Source organism: Pyxicephalus adspersus, chromosome 1, assembly GCF_032062135.1.
Source record: "Pyxicephalus adspersus chromosome 1, UCB_Pads_2.0, whole genome shotgun sequence".
In the NCBI taxonomy this organism is placed as follows: Eukaryota; Metazoa; Chordata; class Amphibia; order Anura; family Pyxicephalidae; genus Pyxicephalus; species Pyxicephalus adspersus.
The window spans coordinates 84,215,084-84,240,078 of NC_092858.1; the positions used below are offsets into that span (position 1 = coordinate 84,215,084).

The window sequence follows — 24,995 nt, forward strand, 5'->3', positions numbered from 1 at the left end:
AGCTTGAGATGGGATCAATATTATGCCTGTCACAGAATGAGGCTTTGACTGGCCTGTCTAAACTCCACATCCATATTCCATTATGTGTCATGTAGAAAACAGCCTCTCTATTATTAGTCTGAAAAAAAACAAGGCATCTCACTATAAAACCCTATTACTGATATCAAAAGGGAAGAGGGTCAGCATCTCCCCACTCCATCTAGCTGGAGAAACAAATATGTTAGAAAAGTCCATCCTTACTCATCTGCCTCAATACTGTTAGGTGGTAAAATACTTAAATTGTGTTACATTCTGCTTGCTGCATGTTAAATTAGTAATGGCATCATTATTACATAAAAAAAACTGTGCTGGTGTTAACTCCAGGCAAGGTCTTCAATGTTTATGAGTGATCTGAAAATTATGGAAACTATTTTGTTTTTTTTTTGTTTCATACAAGAAATGCTGTAAAATAACCAGCAGCATTCTTTTAGCAATTTGCTTGTTCGAGCTTCAGTTATTTCCAAAGCTATTCTGTTACAGGGCTAAAAATGTATGAAAAGAAGTGGGAGGATAAAAAAACACGTAACAGTCTGATTTTGTTGTGAGGGTTCTTCCTTGATGGAGTCCAGTGCATGATTGAGTCTGGTAACAAAAAAGAAAATACAGCATTTTAGTTATTAACGCTAAAGTAGTGCTTTTCTCCCCACCATCCCAGATTCTACAAGACTGTCCTGGATTTACAAGGTAATCCCAGCATCCAATGAACAGACAGTTTCTTATAGCTGTGCATAAAACACTTCTCCTTGTGCTCAGCTCCTGCTATGTGTAAAGTGTAAAGCAACCCATAACAGATTACATTGTGTTATTATTTATTTAAAAAAATTAAATACACCAAATGATTTATTACTGTGTAGATTTACCAAGCAGCAATAACTGGGTATTTAAGTAATTATTTTCTGTATGACTCCAATCTGGCACATTGTTGTCATTAATTTGGACTCTTATTATGTTAATAAAATGAAAGAACAGCCAAACCCAGTTATCTTGTATATAACGGATATAGCACAGAAAATCCATAAAACTGTATAATACATAAATAAAACTTACATTGTAGTTCATAAAAAATGATTACATGTATTTTAACTGTAGATCAGTAGATTTAGTTTGCTGCATTAATGGTTTGCTGGCCACCTTCCTGCTAGTGTCATTTTTGTTACACGTCTTACTGATTGCTATATCACAACTTAAAAGAACTGTGACCTTGCATGAAAAGTTAATTACTGTGTATCACAGCACAGAAAATTTCTCACAATCTAATATAATTCTTACTGAACCTTAATCAGCCCAGAAAGGGATACATTTATTCGGGACTGGTATGGGTAAAGTCTTGTTGGCTGAGATTTTATTTGATCCTAGCTACGTCCTAAAACCCTGGATCAGAAGTTACATGTCAGGAAGAGCTTTATAAGCCAAATGTTTCCAAATTTTTTCAGAAGTCTGGGTTAGAGGGATTTTGTGGTCTGTGGATTTAAATTTGATTACAACAACTGGGAGCCAGATAAGACCATCATTATTTTGATAACCTGGCCACAACTAAAAGAAGACAAATGAATGAAAGGGATTGAATTTAGCAATAGTGGAACTGAGACAGTATAATGAGATAGATAGATAGATAGATAGATAGATAGATAGATGCCAAGATCATTTAAGTATGACTAATTTTGTTTTGTATTAGTAACATAGCATTGAAATTAAATAAGCATCATCAAGACAGCTACATACCTCAGCACAGGTTTTCTTTAATAGCATGTCATACTTACATAGGGTTACAGGTAGCAAGTTTTGTGTGTTTATGGATTAGAAGAAGAATCCAGGGTAATGTAAAAAACTGTAGTCTAAAAGTGGAAAACAGAGCTATAGACATATTCATTCACTCACTGGTTGATTTATCAGACCAGTGGTGCCCAACCTCTTTTCATCTGGGGGCCACTGTTAGCATTTAGCGGGCCACAGTGCAAAAAAACTTTAAAGATGTATGTTTGAAACTAGCATATTTTTTATTTAAAATTAAAATTGAATTGAAATGTTTCTAGTTACCGTAACATACATGCACCAAATAAAAGAAATGACAAATCAAGAATTTCTGAACTCACCATTTGATGCTTATCTTATTATTGCAACTTTTTTTAATGAAAGATAAAACTAAAGTTATGATAGTGATGTCCGGTTATATGTATTTCCCCCTGCTCACCATTCTTGTATTAAAGTGCAGAAACTACACTATACAATGTGTTCTGTCAGTTATAGGGGAAAACTAACCCTCTTTGTACCCCCAAAATCTCTGCATTTGAAACTTCCAGAGAAATGGAATCTATGTTACAGATAGTCAAGTAGTACATGTTCCTAATACTACATCTTCAGGTCCCTTCATCTCCCGGTTTATGAGAAATTAGGGTTCACAGAAGGTAAGTGGCCAGCTATGTGTGACAGGGTAGCAGGGTATGACAGGTATAGTTTTTCGTATCTTGTGATGGCGCCATAGTGATGAAATTTTAGGAGGAGTTAGCAATAGGAGTCCTCCACTTTAAGTTACATTTCCCTTTTCTTACAGAGAAATTGGTTCATAGAGAGTAAGGGGATAGCTATGTGTGGCAGAATAGAATTATATGATGGTATAACATTTTATTGGGGGGGGGGGGACAAAATGCATTTCCTACTGGCTCCCATATTTCTAGTTGCCAACATCCCTCTGTTCCACAGAAATTGGGGCTCACATAACGTAAATGTAAAGCTATATGTTGAGGCACCCCACCACCAGCTCAGTCCCTCACACCACAGAGTCTGCAGACTTGACTCCAGGCAGTAGTTAGCGGTTCTGAGCGTCTCCCCCTAAGCAGGGTTCTATTGCAGGAGGAAGAAAAAACCGCACCGCAACCTCATCGCCAGTCTAAACGCAGCCTTGATGATTTGGGGCACCAAAGCACAGAGTGAATTGGCATTGCCATGGAAGTGGCCCCCTAGGGGTCCCTAACATGAACACCCCTGTGTACCCTGGAAATTTCACATTTCTATGGCAATCACTGAAGGAGATATGAAGATTTATACATGGAGATAATGACAGCTGCATGGACACAGACACAGCTTTCATGCTGCTGCTGCACAGTACAGGGTGGGCAGAGAGCAGCCACAGGCTGATTGCCAGGTCTATGGTACACAACCATTTTCAGGGAGCTAACACAGCATGCTCAGGAAGCTACCTCTCCTGGTAGCACAATCACATAAAAAAAATAGGAGATGCACATGCCTCACCACCCGTAAGACAACAAGCAGAGAGAGCAGAAGGGAATGAGGAGAGGGCCAGATCTGGCAGCTCAGTGGGCCAGGTGTGGCCCGCCGGTTGTATATTGGGCACCCTCGATGTAGACCATGACAACATAACCTGCCAATCTTCAAACAGAATATCATAATGGAAAAGAAAGTGGCTATTGGTTGACTTTGAAATACTTAGACCAGCTTACCTGGCATTAACAACCATGCCACATTCAGAGACTGCTGATCTGAGGGGATGTTACCCCACAACCATCTTTAGGGTTCACAGGGAATGGTCCAAAAAGGAAAATATCCAGTGAACTGCAACAATAATTCAAATAACCATGTATTACAACTGAGGTATGCAGAAAAGTATCTTGGACCTTAAATGAACAGGTGAGCTACAGCAGCAGACTACACTGAGCATCACTCCTGCCTGCTAAGAACGAGTACCTAAAGGTACAGTTTCCACAAGCTCACCAAAACTAGAGAAGATTGAAAAATTGCTTGCTTGACTCGCTCAACTCGACTTGCTTGACTTCTGCTGTGTCTTTCAAATTGTAGTGTCAGAATTTGTGCCGACAACATAAAAACATTGATCCAATCTGCCATGTAATAATGGTTTGGGCCAATGGTGATGCTGTACTGGGGCGGTGGATATTTTCTGAGCACACTATGGACCCCTTAATATGAAATGAGCATCTTTGAAATCCCACAGCATACTTTAGTATTGTTGCTAACCATGCCCATCCCTTTATGATTAAAGTTTACCCATGTTCTGGTAGCTACTTCCAGCAGGAGAATGCACCATGTCACAAAGCTCAAAGCACAAAGCTCAAATAATGTCATACTGGTTTCATGAACATAACAATGAGTTTGCTGTAATCAAACGGCCTCCACAGTCACATTATCTCAATCCAATAGAGCACCTTTGCAACGTGGTTAGAATAGGAGATTTGCATCATGGACCTGGAGCCAACAAATGTGTGGTGCTATTATGTAAATTAAGCACCTTGTTAAATCTATGCCATGACGAATTATAGCAGTTCTGAGGGCAAAAGTGCGTCCAACCTAATAATAGCAAGATGCATTAGGTAAATGGCTGGTTTGTGTGTGTTGTTAATACATGTACTTTGTAATAAACATGCCACACTCCAGCAACAGGGTTTCATTCTCTGCTAATACCGTTCTGCCCTGTTTGAGCTAAGGAGACTTTTAAATTCAACAAACTTTACCAGACTTTGTGGAGTTTGTATGACTTAAAACCTGGGCTAAGTGTCAAAAATGTATGTATTCTAACTGATATAGGACTTTAAATCATCTATGGCTAAGCTATGGGGTTTCTTTTTGGATGTACCAGTAACTATCTATTGTATGACCTTACCAACTTTATTGAAACAAACAGCTACACGAAGGCAATTCTTGCTACTGGATTTACAGAAGAGAGAAAAATGTCAATGAGCATAGTAATTTAAGTCTCTCTTGGAACTGCCAGTCACCAAACTAACGGGTAATATCAAGTCCCAGAAGCATCAATGTGCTTTAATGCACCTTTAAACCTTTGTGATTGTTAGTGACAGGATAATTGTAACTGAATTGGAGAAGGTTTATATAAACTATACTTGGAAGCTGTTCAAAAGGAGAAAAGGTTGTTTTTGAATATCAATTCCATTTGTGAAGGTTTACTGATGCAACTGGATTACAAATCTGCAGCATGATAAAATGTACAGTATATGGCTTTATTAGGGAAACACTTATGGGTCATATACATAGGCTTTCGTTTGTGCCCAACCTTCTTTGCTGTTTCTTATTATAAATCATTCCTAATGTGAAAAAAGCCAAAGCAGCCAAATATATTTTAGAAACAATTTATTGCAACTGAGAAGGAGGTCAAAGAATGTTTTCTTTTTTCCTCGACTCAGGTTGTATACTCCATGGTATTTTCCTGTCCAATGACAATAGAGGGCAGGGCTAAAAGAAAACCAGTGAGCAGCCACTTCCTCCACTAGGTGTAGCACACTCAACTTCTATGTGGCTGTGCTGAACAATTCCTGCTGCTGGAATAGCCATGGACCTCAGGTAGGGCACAAATAGAGATATTGCCCCTTGGATGAGCTGCACATGCATGCTATACAATGTCTTTACAAATTAGCACAGTGAATTGTCATCTGAACTGTTCATAAGATTTCAAAGTATACTTTACTGTGCCATTTTTTTTTCCATTTTTTTAAATGAACACCCTCACAACATGATGCTGATTTTTTTTAAAGGTGATGCAGTGAATTATACATACTTACTATGCCAACTTCTTCCCACTGAGAAGCATACCTACTGCAGGTGGTCCAGTTATTGAATCTCACTATTCCAAAATATAGAGAATATTAGCTTTTTACTGAGCCATCCTGCTCTCGGTGAGAAGCATACTTTTGGGGGGAGTTTCCAAGTGAATAACAGAATCCCACTATACCAGCTTCCTCACACTGAAAAGCATACCTCCTGAAGATGGCCCAATGATTTGTGGAATCTGACTATACCATGTTCATTCCAGTGGTGACTGCATCTTTTGGACGTTATACAATAAATTATGGAATCCCACTTGATTTCATTGAGAAACACACCTCTTGGATATTGATCCAGATATGGACTCTCACAGTAAGACAATTTCTTCCAATGAAAAGCTGACTTTGGGGAGATGGTGCAGTATATGATCAAATCTCACAACGCTAACTACCACCCACTGAAAAACATTTCTCCTCTAGATGGTTCTACATTATAATTTGGTGAATGATGGTTTTTTTTTGTACTATCTGGCCTTTTTAGGCATTAAACAAAATTATCCTTTACACCTGCCAGATTTTCAGATTTCCCTAGGTCTTTTTTACAGTGATGCAACAAGCTTTACACACTTGGGTTGGAGGATTTATTGCCATTCCTGCAAATCCTCCCAAACTCAGTCGGGTTGGATGCGCACTGTCAGTCATTTTAAGGTCTCTCCAGAAGTAGAGTTCAAGTCAGGGCTTTGGCTTGGCCACTCTAGGACATTCACAGAGTTGTCCCTTAGCCACTCTTGTGTTGTCTTCTCAGTGTGCTTTGGGTCATTGTGATGTTGGAAGGAAAAGCTTTGGCCTAGTCTGAGGTCCTGAGCACTGTGGAACAAGTTTTCAGGATATCTCAGTATTTTGCTCATTTCAGCTTTTCCTCAACTCTGACTAGTCTTCCAGTCCTTGCAGCTAAAAACACCCCCACAACATAATGCTGCCACTACCAGGCTTCACTGTTGGGACAGTAATGTGCAGGAGATGACTGGTTTCCTCCAGACATAATTGGGTCCAAAAATATAAATTTGTATTTTTTCAAACGGGAATCCTGACAGACTATGAGGCTTTCATGTGTTTTGCACTGAGGAGAGGCTTCCATCTAGCCATTCTACCATGAAGCCCAAATTGGTGGAAGGCTGTAGTTGTCCTTCTAGAACTTAGTCACATCATCAGAGCATAGTCAGAGTGACCATCAGGTTCTTGGCCACCTTTCTCATTATGGTTCATCTCCCTCGATTGCTTAGTTTGGCCAGACAACCTGCTCTTGGAAGAGTCCTGGGTGTGCCAAACGTCTTCTATTTGAGAATTATGGAAGTCACTGTTCTCTTGGGATCCTGTAGAATTGTAATTTTAATGTAACCAAGTTTTTTGTAGCCTTTCCCAGATCTGTTCTTTGCAACAATTCTGTCTCTGAGCTCTTCAGGCAGTTTCTTTGACTTCGCCCTTGATGTGAGCCTTTCCAAATCATTGCCAATCAAATCATTTACCACAGGTGGACTCCAATCAAGGTGCAGCAACATCTTAGCAGTGATCAGGAGAAAAAGGCACCAGAGCTAAATTTCCAGTATTGTTGCAAAAGGTCTGAAGACTTAAATGTGATGATTCAGTTTTTTCTTTTTAAAAATAACCTAAATTGTCTAAAATTCTGTTTTCACTTTGCCATTTTGGGGTTCTGAATTTAGATGAATAGGAAAGAAAAGATTTAAAACAATTGTAGCATCAGGCTGCAACATAACTTTCTGAAGTCACTACATGTAAATTTCATAAGTGTTTATGAGACTATAACATTGAGTATGCCTAAAATTCCCAGAGCATTTTGGAAATCTCGTTGCAAATCTCTTTGTCTGAGTGAAGCCTGGAACACACTTTTTGTATTTAAACTAGTGGAAGAAAGATGGATGGAAAGTGCAAGAGTACGAAATAGTGAGCAAGAAGAAGTAAAAAAGACAATTATAGTGCAATTTGTTAACCATAGCGGAGACTACCATTGCCTATATCTCTATACTCATTCTTCTAATCCCTTTTGCTCACTTTTTCTCTTTATTTTCTGTCTCTTCCTATCCTGTGCCATCCTTTTTCTCCTGTCCACATCATAGCAAAATAGATCATGTGTGAGAAATCCAGTAACTTCATTTTAAGCAGCAATTTGAAAAACTGAAGACATTAACAGGAAAATTGCACAGAACTAATTTTAACCACATAATATCATGTACATAGGACTAAAATAAAAATATATGAGAGGTCTACCTTTTATGCATTTAAATTTCCAAATGAAAGTAGCATTTTGCTATTAAAGTGGCATTTGTTTGAAGGGACTTGCTTTGATACACAGTTGGTAATATGTCACATGGGTGCTTTTATTATATGAATTACTGCTTTATGAAGCGCAGTCAAATAAAGATTCCCAGCATGGTACTCATGTCCCTAGCCTGAAGAATTTGTTTTGATCAGTGAGGAGCTTTGAAGTGGCATAAACAAATGCAGAAGCAGAGGAGATATCAGGAAAGTACATCAAAAATAGGAACTTACTTTACATAATCCCATATGGCCTGATACAAACTAAGTTGCGCTTGAGAGAAGTGTGCCAGAATGTAATAGATTTGCCAATACAGCTTCTCTGATGGTAACAGTGGGGGGAAACTAGGGATTTCCTATATGCTTATAGTATGTATTTTGGGATTTTATTAACTAGACATGAGGGACTGTTCTTGTTTGTTCACTATAGCTGTGTGTCCAATTAGTTCTCCTCTAAATGAGTTTAGTGACTGCCAGCTGTGCCGCATTGTTGTCATCATATTAGTCATTGTGTTTGGAATGTTTATTATTCTGTATTTATGTAAGGTACTACATCTGACAAGTAGATTATTGCTATATATTAATAGCAGCAACATCTCTATGAGTTTTATTTATCCATGACGTATTATTTTTATGATTGTTATTATTTTGTCATATAATAAAAGTGGGGGAGAAATGTGCCATGTCTGTATAGAAATGAGTGAACATAAGGCACAACGGGGGGAGGGGTGGATAGACTACAGGAAATAGGGACTGGGTACTTAAGAATGATTGGTATGTAGAGGAAAATGTGGATGTTTTAGACAAAAAACAATATACATTGGCTTTGCTTAATCCAGTTTAAGCTTTAGGTATATTTAGAGATCTCTAAATGCATCTCAAGCATGGAATTACATGAATTACAAAATTAGTAACATTGAAAACTGGAGAAAAATAACTCTTTAGTTCCCTCCTACAACTAGCATAACATAACCAAAACAAAACAAAAACGGGTAATTCGGACTGCCAGCTGTGTTTTCTTTGACCATTTATTACTATAAGATAATACAAAAGGGCTGGCACATATCCTAGTATTCTAATGTGCCAGCCTATTTCTTAACAAAAATTAGCTTGCAATTCGATAGCCCACACCCGTCCATGCCCTTACTTACCTTCTATCTTCTATAATAAGCTTCTGCTATTGACCTGGTGGATGTCTGAATTATTGAAGTTAAACTCTCTAGCCACTTGGGCCCTAGTATTTCTGAATTTGGTGACACAGACACAGGGCACTGAAGGCACGAGTTTTTGTATAATTTGGTCAAACACCAGTCAAAGGTCATCAATGTGCTAGTGGCAGAAGTACATAATGATGATCAAAGGCAGGTCAGACCATAGGATAGTCAAAAAAAAGTCTTGAGGATCAAGACCTAAGCAGCTGGGACAAAGCTTTCTTCAGTAGTGGAAAGAGATATAAACCTAATGGCTGGTTTACCTGTACCATTTCGGACTACATCAGAAGGAAACTGCTTCTTGATAATACTGTGTCAACTTCTGAAAGAAAATTTTTGTGGTTTCCATAAACATACAAGATAAGGAATTTACCTTTCTATTGGTAATATTAGGACAATATGTTTCTTAGAATCTAGAGAGGAATAATCCCCCTCTTGCTGACTGAGGTTTCAGTCATCTTGCAGATTTTAAATAGTCATATATTTTGTGGTCAGTAAAGATAAGTATCGAGTGAGTTCCCAACTCACACAGATGATTGTAGAGTTAGTTGCAGACTATGGTAGCAGATGGTGTAGATATAACGACAAGCAGTTCGCCATGTTCTGTGAAAAGATAGTCACAGAATGCATTAAAGATTTTGGAAACTGGTGATGAGTCAGAATAGCTCCAACATCAACTTCAGAACGACAACCTTCAGAATATAGGGCAAAGCTGGATCTGGATGCACTGAATAGCTGCCTGAGCCTTGGGCGTTCACTTAAAATGAGTATGTTTCTCGGTTAGGCGGGTGTTCGGCGTGATCATGGATGATTGGCTGTGCTTATCCCTGTTGTTTGTGCACTATTTTCTTATACATCTTTTCCTTCCACTCATCTTTTTATTAATATGCTTGGATACAGCAATCTGCAATGAACTTTTGTGGCTTACCCTCCTTGTGGAATCGGTGACTGTCTTCTGGACAACTGTCAAGTCAACAGTCTTCCCCATGATTGCGTGGCCTACTGAACAAGACTGAGAGACCATTTAAAGGCTCAGGACATCTTTGTATGTGTTTTGGGGTTTATTAGCTGAGTGGTATGAGACACCATGGGTCTACCATATTGAACATTTTCACAATATTCTATTTTTCTGAAATACTGATTTTTGGTTTTTCATTACCTGTGGGCCATAATCAACAAAATAAAAAGAAATAAACCATTGAAATATATCAATCAGTTTGTAATAATTTCATACAATATACAAGTTTCACTTTTTGAATTGAATTACTTAAATTAATTATCTTTTCAATCATATTCTAAATTATCGAGATGCACTTGTACTAGCCTTTCTGTTCCCTGTGAGCTATCACTCTCCTATGTATGTCACTCCAGTTGAAGCTTAACCCTATGTGAAAGCATAGAGTCAATAAATTCATGCTTTCAACTGGACATATTACTAGTCTGTGGATCTTCAGGATGATAGCAATCAGATTAGAATCTCTTATTAGGTTGGAATCTCTTATCAATCTATACCATTTTGACCGTTACATTGTAATCTGTAATCAAAATGCAGCTAGGCACAGTTGATCACTTTATTTCTGCCCCTATCTCTCAGTTATTTAAGATACTGTAAAAAAAAAGCAATAGCAAAAATTAGGATCTGTTTGCTGAATATCATTGTGTCTCCCAGCTTCCTACATACTGAAAAGTTGGCCTTGTTTATAAGATGAATACAGCTTTGTGTTTCAAGAGTTTTCTGCTAAGGGAAATGCATTATAGCAGATGTTCTTTGTAAATGGAATAGTGTGATAGTAACATAGCTTATTTGCATATTTCCTAACAAGCACAAATCACCACCCTCTGGCTTGTTGATTATCACTAAATTGGAGTTTACTGTGAAAAAGAAACATAATTAAATAAGACTGCTTATTTGCATAGATCTACAGATAAGTTATGGTAAAATAGTCCTGCAGAGAATAGCAAATTAGGTGAATTTTAATGATTGTCATAGCAGGCAACAAACTGTCATTTGTAAGACTTGAAAATAAATGTAAAAGCTAATATTTAAAAATATAATGACATCTTAGCCTAAATAATATTAAAAAAACACTGTTAAAAATAATCTTTTGATAGTGGTAGCAACAGGGAGTATTGATTAAATATTTACAAGTTGAAGAATAATAGATTCTTCTTATCCCTACAAACTTGGCATGTGTTTGTTAACGGTTTTGATCCATGGACCCTGATACATCACATTCTGGCACAATGCTGCCAAATTAGTGATATGTATCTGTAGTTTCTACTCAGCATTGTATGCAAATTATTTCTTGATTTGTTCAAGAAAAGTTGGTAACTAAACCCTGCATGCAATGTTAAGCACTATTTAGGAGGAGTACTTAAATCCACTTGATCCAGGATCAGACAGATCATTATTGCAAAAAAAGGGACAGTTAATGCCCCTTCTGCAATTACTCATTTTAGCTGTCTGATCACTTTGGGGAACTGTCAGAAAATCCTGGCTTCCCTTGCATATGCCAGAAATGAATAAACTCCCACGCACCTGTACAGGGATTTATGTCCTCCAGCACATCCAATCAACCTGATGGAAAAGTGGGAAGATGCGGTTAATTATTTTTTTTAACAAATTTGTCGTATAGGACGCACTAACTTTTCCCCCCCAGTTTTGGGGAAGAAAAAGTGCGTCTTATATGGCAAAAAATACGGTACTTAACATGATTATTTGTGCTTTTTTTGTTTAACTTTGTAATTTGTTTATTACCTAAACAAATAATTGTCCCATTCTCCAACAAATAGCTGCTTGGCACACTATCCATAAAGCTGGATCCATTGCTTGCTCATAACACAGATCAACATGTCATTTACATGAGATATAATTTTTATGTTGGCTTTGTAGTATTTTTGATGCGGATTTCAAATCTGTGTTCATTTTTCCTCTAGCACGTCTAGTGTTTGTGATGCAGCTAATTATATATTGTGTGAAATTCTTTATAAATATCAAAGGCCTTAACATAATACAATATTTAATGTCAGTTTTCTTTTTTTAAGTTTGGAGACCGCACTAACTGCGATTGATTTCATTTGTCATCATGCCTAGAAATTGCCTTAATGATCCAGACAGTTTCTGTTATGTGTGTGGTTCATTCACGACGAAAGCACAACGTCGCCAATTTACCACAGAACTTAAAAAGATATAAAAATTAAATTTCAGCTGTCTACTTGGTGACCAGGATAAATCTTGGGCTCCACATGTCATCTGTACCAGTTGTTCCAACGGACTGCGTGACTGGCTAAATTGGCGTAAAACAGCAATGTCATTTGCAATCCTGATGGTGTGGAGAGAACCGCGAGACCATCTAATCGACTGCTATTTTTGCGGCATCAACAAAAACGAATTCTCAGGTAAAACCAAGCACAAAATTATATCCCTGCCTCAATTTTGCAATTAGGCCTGTTCCCCATGATAATTCATTGCCAGTTCCGGTACGGCCACACGATAGACTTCCTTCTGTAGAAGGTGATGAGGAATCTGCTGGAGTTGCAGCCAGTTACAACCCGGAATCATCTCATCCTGACTAATTGGCTGATGAAGATTCAGAACCAGAGACCTTTACACAAGCAGGGCTGAATGATCTCGTTCGTGAGCTAAATCTCTCCAAAGACAAAGCAGAACTTCTTGCTTCAAGGCTTAAACAGAAGCACTTGCTTGCAAAAGGTGTAACTGTAACTCCTGCCTACAGAAAACAAAATCATAACTTGACAAAGTTGTTCACTAGTGATGGCTCACTGTGCTACTGTCATGATATAAATCCACTCCTTAACAGTTTGTCACAAGAGCATGTTCCATCTGAATGGTTGATTCCTCTAAAAGAAGCTTGAAAGCAGTGTTACTGCATAATGGTAATTCCAAACCAAGTTTACCGATTGCCCATTTAATTAACCTAAAGGAGTCCTGTGACAACATGAGGTTACTACTTGAAGCAATCCAGTATAAAACATACCAGTGGAACATCTGTGGGGCTCTAAAGGTCATTGGCTTGCTGATGGGAATGCAAGGAGGATTCACAAAATATTGCTGTTTCCCATGCCTGTGGGACAGCCGATCTACGGGAGACCATTATGTCAAGCGTGATTGGCTACCAAGAAATACCTATAGGACTGGAACAAGCAGTGTCAAGTTTCTGCCTTTGGTTGATCTGCATATAATATTTCTGCCACCTCTCCATATCAAGTTAGGCTTGATGAAGAACCTTGTAAATGCCATGGGTAAATCAAAATCTGTTGGTTTTCAGTACCTTGTTGAGAAGTTTCCAAACAAGCACTGCAAAAATGAAGGAAGGGATTTTTATAGGGCCACAGATCATTCTGTTCTGCAGGATTATGTTTTCAAACAATCTCTCTCAGCAGCTGAGCTAGAAGCTTGGGATGCATTCAAGTGGCTGTGAAAATTTCCTGGGCAAACATAGGTCTCCTGCATACAAGGAACGGGTTCAGAATCTGCTTGATTCATACTAGAAACTGGGTTGTCATATGTTAATAAAAATACATTTCTTGCACTCTCATCTAGAATTCTTCCCGGAAAATCTTGGTATGGTGAGTAACCAACAAGCAGAATGTTTTCACCAGGACGTTCAGTTAAAGGAGCACCGTTAGCAAGGTTTCTGGAATCAAAGTATGATGGCTGACTACTGGTGGATTCTGCACCGCGACAATCAAGACAAAGCGTACACAATAAAAACATACTCTAAGCAATAGTACAATGGTACCTGACTGACACTGTTCAGTAGATCTATACCACAGTGTGCCTTATTTTACTTCACACTGAAGATGTATAAGCATTCACTTCATCGGGTGATTACGTTTTAGTACAAAATACATGCATGTACAATGTTAACTGTAATAGTACTCATAACTCAGGAACTGTACGTGTTAGGAAAAAACTGAAAACAGATCTGACATCTGCCCGAAAAAATGATTTAGAAAAGTTTGCTGTGGTTTCTGATGATTATCAAAACTAATTATTTTTTGACCTGTGTAATTAAAGGAACATAATCGGATATAGTTGTAGAAGAAAAATGAGGGTTTTCCTCTCAAAAGCTCTTGTGCATCTTACAGTCCCATGAGTGATGTAGGTATTAGGAAGGGGGATGCAAATGCAAACTTGTCTAATAGGTTCGCTGCCCTGTTCCCTATACTAGTTATGGCCTAACTCTGGCCCTGATGTTTTTTACCTTCTGTCTGACATTTTTTCTAATTTATGTCCCTTTACTGCGCATACTATATCTGGGGTTGCAGCTGCCATCAGCTGTCACCAAAACATACTATCCTGCCTTCACTTTACTAAGTATGTGTTTGTGTTCATTTTTGTGAAGAGAATTTCCTTTCTTATGTAACATGAATGTACCTCTTTTATATGTAGACTATGAAGAAGTTTCAAGAGGGTTCCTAGCACAGTTGCTGAAAAACAAGAAAAAACTCTTAGTCAATTTTAAAGTGGATAGCGTATATAAAGTAGACATTTTGTGGTAATCAAAAAAAAACAACTAATTTATTATTTACCATTATGGTTGTTGTCCAATGCATAGAATAGAAGGGTAAAGGGGGGAGTGGCACCACTAGTAAAATATCTTATGCTTAGGAATCACAAGATGGAAAATATCCTTAAAACATGAATGCAGCCACCATACCTATGAACTGGTAAGCTGCAAAATATGCATTGATTTTTATAGTCTGTAAAAGTCTATGAAATCCCAAAAGTTTGTGTTTTTAATTACTCAAGTTAGCCAGTGAATTACTTGAGCTACAAACATTCTGTATTAGTCAATGGTTAACAAGGTATAAAACTACTACTGCTGTTCCAAAGTTTAGATGCACTTTAAGCATTAAAATGTTGCTTGTTTATTTTTTGTTGTTTATTTCGTACTAGCTAAAGCATCCACAAAAATTGTTATATAATACATAGGATACAGTCTCCTCATTTTCAGTTAGGGGGGGTGAAGGCAACTATTGTTTTCTGATAGACAATGTGGTTTGTAAATACAGTATAGGATTTAATAGTGTGTTCTTGTTTATCTCTTCTTCTTCATTATTACTTTCATGTCTTGTCTATGGGGACTTGGCCAAAGGCAGGAAATTCACAATATCGATTTCAATTATTCTCAGACAAACTTTGATCATCTACCTCCTGTGCTTTTCCTTTACCCATAAGTAAAAATAGTAACAGCAGATCCATTAATAGGGGATCATATGGGTACCTTTAGTACATAAAATGTAAATATTACTACAAAATGTTCAGAAATCATTTTCATTTAAAGTAGTATGTTTATCATGACAAAGAGAATTGGCTAGACTTGCTCTTACTTGGCATGCTTATACTAGCCACCAGTCTTAATAATGCTGTGATATTTGCACATCAAGTTCTATTTAATGTCCCCCTTTCAGTGCTTTAGACAATAATGGATTTTTGTTTAATTGGATGCCTATGACTGAGCTTTTACAGACATCCAAGGTTAATGTGAAGTCATTGGACAGACAGAAATATCAAACAATAATTGACAACAGTGAGTTTTCAATCACTTAGCATAATAAAAACTGCATTTCATTAGGCTTATCTGCTCTGTCTATTAGTCAGATTTTAAGTTACTGCAAGCAACAGAATCAAAATGTAGAATGACACAAGGAGACCAATTAATTTTTCTAAATAATGCATTGTAAAAGTTTATACCTATTAGGTGGAACTTGGTTATTAGACATCATATTCCATACAATTAACAAGGACACATTAATAGGATCAACTATGCAGCAAGACCATTTTAAAAATTGAGATGATGGGTAATGTAATAATTTAATGAAACTGCCATTGTAACATTGAGTTAGGTATATTCATAGCTATTTGTTTTATTTTTAATGAGTAGGGAATGGTTAAAGCCCAAACAATAAGTGACGATACACCCCTATGAACTAAAGAAAATTATTTACCTCTATACAGTTTTCATTGTTCGCATTGAAAGTTGTCCTCCATACTTGTTCCAGTGACAACTCTAATTATTGGATTTTCCCTCACTTAAATTATCCAAGTGACAGTGGTCATCAAGACAAACAGAGAGAGTGAATCTTCCCAGCGAAGGCAGACCTGGTTACAACCTGAAAACAGCTTCTAATCTACCTTCCTCACTATATTTAAAACAAAAATATTTAGTTTTTAATGCAATATGTATCAGAAGTTAAAACCTGTATTTCATGATGGCTTAAAGTTATTAACAAGCCAATGATAACATTAGATCATTAGACAAATGTATGCTTTCTGATATAGTGTGAGCCCAGGACATGCACAGAGGTGAGATTGATAAATGATCCAAACAAAACCATTTGCACAAACAATTCAAGCATGTACAAGCAATCACAAATAACTGTAATTAATGTTTTATATGTGGTTGGCTTGAATTATAAAAATGTAACATTGACGGATTGATAGAAGAGTGCATGTTTTGTTCATTGTAAAATCATATTTCACAATCAGCGCAAAGAAAATTCAGCTATGCATGAAATATTTTTAATTGATAATATAGCATATAGATGAAATTGCTAAGTTGAAAAATACCTACAAAACAGCTGCAAATGAATAAATCACATAAAAAACAAGTTTGTCTTACAAATTATCTTCAATGATAGGTGGACCCTCTGGGTTTAAGAGTGACTTCTTCCCTTACTGCTGTCTCTGATCTTCTTGGACTTGAAATTATAGGCCTGATTTATTAAAGGTCTCCAAGACTGGAAATGATGCACTTTTATCGGTGAACCTGGGTGATCCAGCAAACCTAGAATGGATCTGGTGCAGGATTGAAAACATTTGCTATCAAATACCAAATGAATTTTAGGAAATCTAATTTAGGTTTACTGGACCACCCAGGTTCACTGATGAAAGTCTATTTTCTCCAGACCTGGAGAACTTTAATAACTCAGGCCCTATAAGTGGAGACTACCAACAAGGAGACTTGCTCCTCGGACATATAAATGTATCTGCGCTGTTCTTCAGTCCTGTTTTGCCTTTCTGCCTAGCTCATCCATCTTGTGGCTGCTTGTGATTCCTGTCCTCTATGGCCTTGTAGCAATGGAGGCAGACCCACACCTTAATGGGTCTTCACCTACCTCAGGTTCCTTCTTCCTGGATACCCTTGCATATGGCCTGAATATCTCTTTGAGAACTTTATTACCAGTTGGCCTTTAGGTACATCAGAAGAACACAAAGAATCCAACAATGGCCTGATGTTGATTAGATGGGACCCATTCCAATTATGTATCCTTCAATTGGACTTCCTGGTGACTGGTTTTGTATTTCTAGATGAAGTGTTAATTGATTTCTTGCTGTTCTGTTTGCTTTTTTGGGCAGTTGTAGTGGAGGATGTTTCCCCCCTTAGCTTGTTATAGCAGGGTATACCAGACATCTGCTGATCACCTGTGTCTTTTCTACACTGTGGAGTTTGTGATCTATGTTAAGATGCACTTGGAGCTGTACTCCCTTATTCCGTGCATAGTTTTTCTGTCATATATACCTTATACCCCTCTTCACCACTTCACCTACCTCATGCATGGGTGTGGTGGTCTTTTGCATCTGTTGACACAGTACCCTGGTTAAACCACTTTCTGGTAACACTTTCCCTCAAGCTGCCAATGGCAGCCTCCAATGCATTGTTGCATTTCTTGCAGGATTTTGTTTCTGATACGACCCCCATCATGAGGCCTGTTAGAGAAATGTCAGGTGCAAGGGCATTGTGTCTACTCTGGCTAAGCTTCAGGACCAGCAAAGACTGTATAAAAACACTATGACCATTCATTTTCTTTTGGAGATATCAGCTGCCAGGAGTCATCCCCTCACTTTGTATTACCATGCTCATCAAGGATATTGTGGCCGTGCCTATATTATCTTATATTAGTATGAGAACAAATATTCTTTGGCATGTGGTCTTCATTCTCCACTAAATACCCCATACATTTATTCTGTTCAGACCTCACAGGATTACAAAACTGTTTTATCCTACTGATCCATCCTACTTTTTGTCAGTTGGCCAGGGGAACCATACTGCATATCTTGGAGGAATCCCCGTTGTTACATAATTTTTGGATCACTTTATTCATGTCTACAACACACTTCCAGCCTAGCACTGTTTGTCCCAGAAAAGTATTGCTTATAAATCTTCCAAGAGAGGTGTGTTTTGACACATACCAATGCCAGCCAGAGTGGTTGTCCCACTGCATCGGCATTCTCTTACTTACTGGACATTGGCTGAATGCCTTATGGACCTTGACCTCATCCAACTGGTGGAGCGGATTGTCGCAGATGATAACAATCTAACACTCAGACATACCTAAGCACATGATCAGCATGAACACTCTTCTGGGAATCTCAGCAGCTTATGACCCTTCTCTAATTGGATTCATGACAGTATGCCAGGGATACCATGCTACATATCTAGTGCAAATTCCTGTGATCAAATTTTTCAAATCTACAGCACATTGGCAGACACCACTATTTAGAACACTCCTAGCCTCGTATTGTTGTCTGTGCTACTGGGGTCCCTTAAATCCCCCAAGCAGGGTATGCTCCGACACATAATGAGGGCAGCCAGAGTGACTATTACTTTTCATTGGTGTTCTTTTACCCAACCAACATTGACTGAATGGCTCAAACAACCTAACCTCATCCAACACATGAAGTGAATTGTGTCAGATGATCACAATCAAACAGATGGATACCTAAACACATTGTCAGCATGGACAGTATTCTGAGAATCTTAGCAGCTCATGGCCCTTCTCTACTTGGCATTTACCCAATTAGTCTCAGGTTTGACTGCAGCTTCCCCTCACCTTCCCCATCCTCATCATTTAGCCCTTAATTTTTACATGATATATAAGAGTAAACTGTGGTTGCAAACCTTACATTATATAAACTACTTGATAAACGAGTTCAGTAGCTCCCTGCTCTCTCTGGTCTTTTCCTGATCCCCACACAGACCCTCCCCTATATACATTTACCCTCTACATTGTAAGGGTCAAGAATTTGTTCAGTAGATTGATCTCAATACTTTATACAAAACATCTTTCCTGCTTCCTTTGCAGGGTGTCACCATCTTCTTCTTTCTTTGCTTCCTCCTTGCAATTTTCAGTCATCTAGGCTTGGCTGAGCTTGGGTGTACATAACTCAATATTCTTTCTTTTTTTGAGAAAACCAGGAATGCTGGGTATCCTGGCAATCAAAGCTGATGCTGCCCATGCACAGCTCAGCTTTGTTCCCCAGGAACCTGGAGCAAACAGGCTGGTAAAACAGATTATTGCAGCAAGAACATTGTCCATTTCATTCTGCAAAAATGATCTGTCTGGTTGAGCATTCAGAACTTTAGTTCAACTTTGATTCAAAATGTATCAGTTTTTCTATTTCTTTCAATATAGATAATTATTTAATAACAATAATTTGAATTCTGCACAATGAATTAGAAGAGTCAGAGGGCATTTTATTGTTCAGGAAACATGAAATAATTATTTTTCTCTTGTGTGCTGTTCTATATAAAAGTATTTAAAGTATTAGTGGTGGTTACAATTTAGTATAAGTTCTTTAAGAACTAGGAACCAACCCTTATTCAGTAAAGTAAAAAATGAGGAAGACGAGAATAAGCAGGGTTTTTGGCACAAAAAGTGTATTGTATTATATTCGGTGAGTAATAATAATACAGAACATAACAGGTTCAAGATAGGCCACAATAGTTTCTTGAGATCTGAAGAATAACACTTTGGCCCTAGGGGGCACAGAACATAACAGATTCAAAGTAGACCACAATAACTTCTTGTGGTTTAAACAATATCACTTTAGCCCTAGGGGGCTCTAGACATACAACATCTAGCCAGTCATATATATTACTTGCCATACAGATTTAAAACCTCCAATCATTTATTCATGTTGATTGTTGTACTCTAGACGTTTCGCCCCAAATGGCTTCCTCAGGGGTAGCAGTTTATCAACATATGTTTGGCACTTGTAGTAATTACGTCTGAATTGATAAAAATTTTACCATGTTACATTATGTAATAAATACAGGTATGTTGGTATTGTCTATAAAAAAATAAAATAAATGATTATTCCAGTACATAATGCTTGGCTATACATCCCAGAATATATTAGATGCAATATAAATCTATACAGTCAAATATATAGAAGGTTCAAATAAACATGCTAGTACTTTATATATATCGATTATCTAGGTGTATATGAACCAAATATATATGCTTTAAATATATTGAATATCGGTAAAGGTATATAGATTTACATGCTCTTGTAGTGTGGATAACAATGCTAATTGCAGAGGTCAGGAGGGTGTAATGCCTCCAAATTAGGTTTTTGGTAAGGTAAAAATAATATCTCCCCAACAGGAACAGTATTCTAGCAGGTCTGATATGAGTCTCAATAGGAGAGATTAAGAATCTAAAAGCAAATGAATGGATAGTAATTCTAGAATAAGTAAAAATCCAGGGATATATACAAAAGAAGGAAGAGGTTTCTTTTGGAGACAAACCTGTAAAGGGGAGCCCTAGATGTGGGTAATATGTTGGCACTATATAAATCCTGTTTATTAATAATAATAATAATAATAATAATAAAAAGTAACATCTAGATCCTGTGTGGCTGTTGGTGGGCAGAGGAGCAAGGGGATCCCAGAGGCGCCGTCTCATTTATAGGACGGCGTCCCTGGGACCTTCCACCACTCCACGTGCAAGCCACCGGCATCTGGGGAAGCCCCAGAGGTCCGTTTGATGACGCAGGGCCGGGGGGCGGCATCTGCAGCGCCGCCTACCCAGCCCACATCATCATAAAGGGGGGCGAAGGGGAGACTCCCTGGCGCCCAGGCTCAATGCTGCGGCCAGTCACAGACCGGTCCCAGCAAAGCATTCCCGTCTAAAAAGATGGGGGTATACTAGGAGAAGCAGATCGCGCTCCAAGTAAGGGGGAGGGGACATACAAAGAGCACCCAGTAGAGACCCGGGTGCTCCCGTCCCCTCAAGTCGGGCGCAAGGGGGGAGCTCCTCCACCCCTAGTAGTGTCACCACTCTGGACACGGGATACAAGAGCTGTAATGTTTTAGTACTTGTTTATAAATGAGGATATGTCGTGTCCACATACAAAATCATAAGATCAAAAAATAAAAGCAATCAATTACATGTCATGAGTACATTGAAATAACGATATTCTGTTTCAAATAATAATGATGAAGGAGATATTGGTGATTTATATATACCGGTAAACACATAATATAATTATACAGTAATACAGGAAAAGAACACGTGTTATGTAGTATGTCTGTTGAATATATAAGTTGTTATCATATAGATGTAGTAATTATTTTACATGGGGTTGATCAATAAAAAGTTTTCAACTGGCAGTCATAGAAAGAATTATACTAGATTGGGTTGTAAGGTTAAAGAAATTGTTTAAAGCTAAAGACATCATTAGGACCGGGAAAATAGTTGGCTTTTAATAAAAAGATTAATTTAGTTTCTGACTGTAATAGTTTTTTGTAGTGATCGCCTAGGGGCTAGGTGGTATTTGTTCCAGGGCGGCGAAGGTGATACAGTGGATGTTCAATACAGTTATGTATATACACCGCTAATTCCACAATTTTAATAAAATTAATACCGTATTTTTCGCCGTATAAGACGCTCCGGAATATAAGACGCACCCAATTTTTTTCCCCTTCTGATCACTCTGTGCCATTGAAATTCCCCTTCTGATCACTCATGTGCCGTTCAAATTCCCCTTCTGATCACTCATGTGCCGTTCAAATTCCCCTTCTGATCACTCATGTGCCGTTCAAATTCCCCTTCTGATCACTCTGTGCCGTTCAAATTCCCCTTCTGATCACTCTGTGCCGTTCAAATTCCCCTTCTGATCACGGGAAACACGGTATTTGTCGTATAAGACGCACCAACTTTTCCCCCCCAGTTTTGGGGAAGAAAAAGTGTGTCTTATACGACAAAAAATACGGTACATAGAAAAAACAGCAGGTCTTGCACTGTAAAAGAGCACCATTCAAGTGTATCTAGGGAAACATGCTGTAAAGATATAGCCCTGAGTCAACCTAAAGCGGACCTATCACCAACATTTTTAAAAGGTAGACAACCCTTTTATGTAAAGTAAAAATTATCATCTTTTTTTCTTAAAAGCCCCTCCTCTTCTGTCTTTATTGCGGCGGCTGTAACTGTAAGTAGTTGTATACAAATAGTTACAAGAAAACAAAGGCAGGCATATGGAGTGCTAAAAATACACATACATATGCACACTCTATCTCTTTCTCCCTAGCAATTTGTCTGTATGCAATAGGTATACATTAAAAGTCAGATGCTTCCGTTATAGCTCCTTCATCATTAATAGAACCCAGCCAATAAATTAGGATCTTGATCTTGGCAGTTGCTCTTGTAGTGAAGCTTTGATGTTGTGCCATGATTGGGTTCTTAATATTTTGTTAAATAATTTTTAAGGGATGTGCAGTATGAGTATTTATAAAAAAATAAGATAGTGTTTTTACTGGAATGATATGTAAAAAGTTTCAATACCGTATTAGGCAAATCAGTGAATCTAGCCATATACATAAAAGATTACATTAGTTGCTCTTTTAAGAATATGTATATTTTGGTTTTGAAAATGTAAAATACAATGAAAATCAGTCACAGAAAAAATATATAGTTTACTAACGGAATGAAAAGTAGCTGGTGACTAGTTTACTCTTGTGTGATTTAACTAAACAGGATGTATCGGGGGTTATGCATTCTTTTCTCTGCTCCCTGGTTGATTTTGGCTTCCTTCGGTATAATATCTTTTCTAGATGTTTTGCTTTGTACTTGTTTCTGCCTGATTTCATGTTTCCAGTATGCTGTTGATACTTCTCTTATAATAGAGTAACATGTTTACACTTTTTTTTCTTTGCACAGTGTAAAAATGTTGTTTATACATGTTTTCTTTTTTTTTTCTTACCTAGAATTTCAGTATGTGATGAGGATAAATTCCGGCACAATGAGTTCATTGGTGAAACAAGAATTCCTCTGAAAAAACTGAAGCCCAACCAAACCAAAAATTTTAGCATCTGTCTAGAAAAACAATTGCCTGTAAGTAATCTGTGTTTTACTCGCTCAGATGCAGTTTCATATTGGTTTTATTTTTATCCTGTGTTCACTGGTAAATTGCGGCCTCAGTAGCCAAAAAACATTTTAAAGGTCTGATGGAAGCAGCCATTTCTATATTTGTTTGCTGCAAACTAATTCCAGGGGAATGAGCTGAATCAATTTGGATCCATTAAAAGTCAGAGCCCCGTCTAATAGCCTACAATCCAAAAGTGGAGAATGGCTTCTTTCTATAAGCATACATGTCTGTTGGGATCTGTAGCTTAATATATTGCAATAAAAAACAATATGCTGAAACTGATGGTAAAAAATAGGAAGACCAAGAATAAAAAAAGAAAATAAACGTTAAAAGAAAGCAACTGTTGTATGCACTTCAGGCAGCACAAAGCAATGCAGTTACCCAAAGCAACACAGATCTCCTTCAAACAGTTTAGAGCAGACACATTGATTTCCAGTTACTGGTATTACAAAATCAAATACTTTTTCCAGTATTATGTTAAATAAGTACATACTTCAAATGACACACAGTAGCATACCTTTTGCCTTTATAGCTGCTATAGGGCCTGAAAGTAACAAGAGGACCCAGTTAGAGTTAATGCTGAGGCAAATTAAACATAGAAATATGTGTACATATGATAATAACAGGGATTCAGTTCTATATTATTTAGGGAATATTTGTTTGTTGTCTATTCAATAAATTTATGTTCCTTGATTAATTAAACTCTGCTGGATCACCCAGGTTACCCATGATAGTCCTCTACAGTCTTCGAGAGTTTTTGATAAATCAGGTGATATGTGTCCTAATGTGCCCCAGGGCAACATTTGGCCTTAAGGCCTGGCAACCCTAAAGCCACATACACATACTAGATCAGCCCTACTGTTTAACATTGGTTAACCCTTAAATTAACTTTGAGGTCAGCAGGGAACATCTGCTATATTTATCACTGTATATCCACAGTATATTAGCATAGTGCCCAAAGGAAAGGAATGCCTCTTACATTGCTGGCCAGGGGAAGAATGGCACTCTCACAGATAGCCAAAAAGATCACTGGTGTCACTTTAACAGAGCGTAGAGGCACACATTTGTAATTGCTCTGAACTAGAATATTGAAAAATCTACTACTTCATCAGTCCTTTCTGGTGGATCAATAACAGCCTGAGTAGGGACAATACCTGTACTTTCCCATGGAGGCGAGTACAGCACCATGTCACTCGTCTGGCATCAGTACAGGTCTTTTTTACTAGATACCATGATTTCCATGCTACCATTCCTATAGGCATTGAAAGAGAATACAGTTTAGGAAATGGAAAATATGCTGTAAGCTCCAGTGATATAGGGACAGCAGTTTCAGGTGTGAACTATGGTGGTTCCTTGTTACTCTACAACTTGACTTTACTTCCGTATGTAGATCCCAACTCCAATGACTCTTGTGATGAAAAAGAAACACTGTAAAATACATAAGTACTGCAATTCGAGCCGTATTTTTAAAACTTTTGGGGGACCTTTTTAAAATTTTTACGTTTTAAAAAATGTACTTAAATGGATGAGATATATTGCCATGATGCTTCCTCCATGATGCTTTGTTGTGCTTGATTATCATCAAAGACCACATGAACAAGCTTTGAAGCACTGAAGCCTGTTTATTCTAAACTATGCCAATAGATAGATCCACCAAGTGTAGTGTGTGATATTGTTTTATGTTTACCTTTCATACACCTCCAT

The 24,995-nt window shown here is 37.7% G+C and overlaps 1 protein-coding gene across 2 annotated transcripts in view; it reads left to right on the forward strand.

Moving 5' to 3' along the window:
• DOC2B (double C2 domain beta) overlaps nucleotides 1-24,995 on the forward strand; it is a 246,040-nt gene that overhangs the window by 179,500 nt on the left and 41,545 nt on the right. For both annotated transcript variants that reach the window (XM_072416382.1, XM_072416391.1), the window contains one exon: nucleotides 23,131-23,257. In XM_072416382.1, the coding sequence (XP_072272483.1) occupies nucleotides 23,131-23,257 (127 nt within the window). The remainder of the gene's footprint in view (nucleotides 1-23,130; nucleotides 23,258-24,995) is intronic.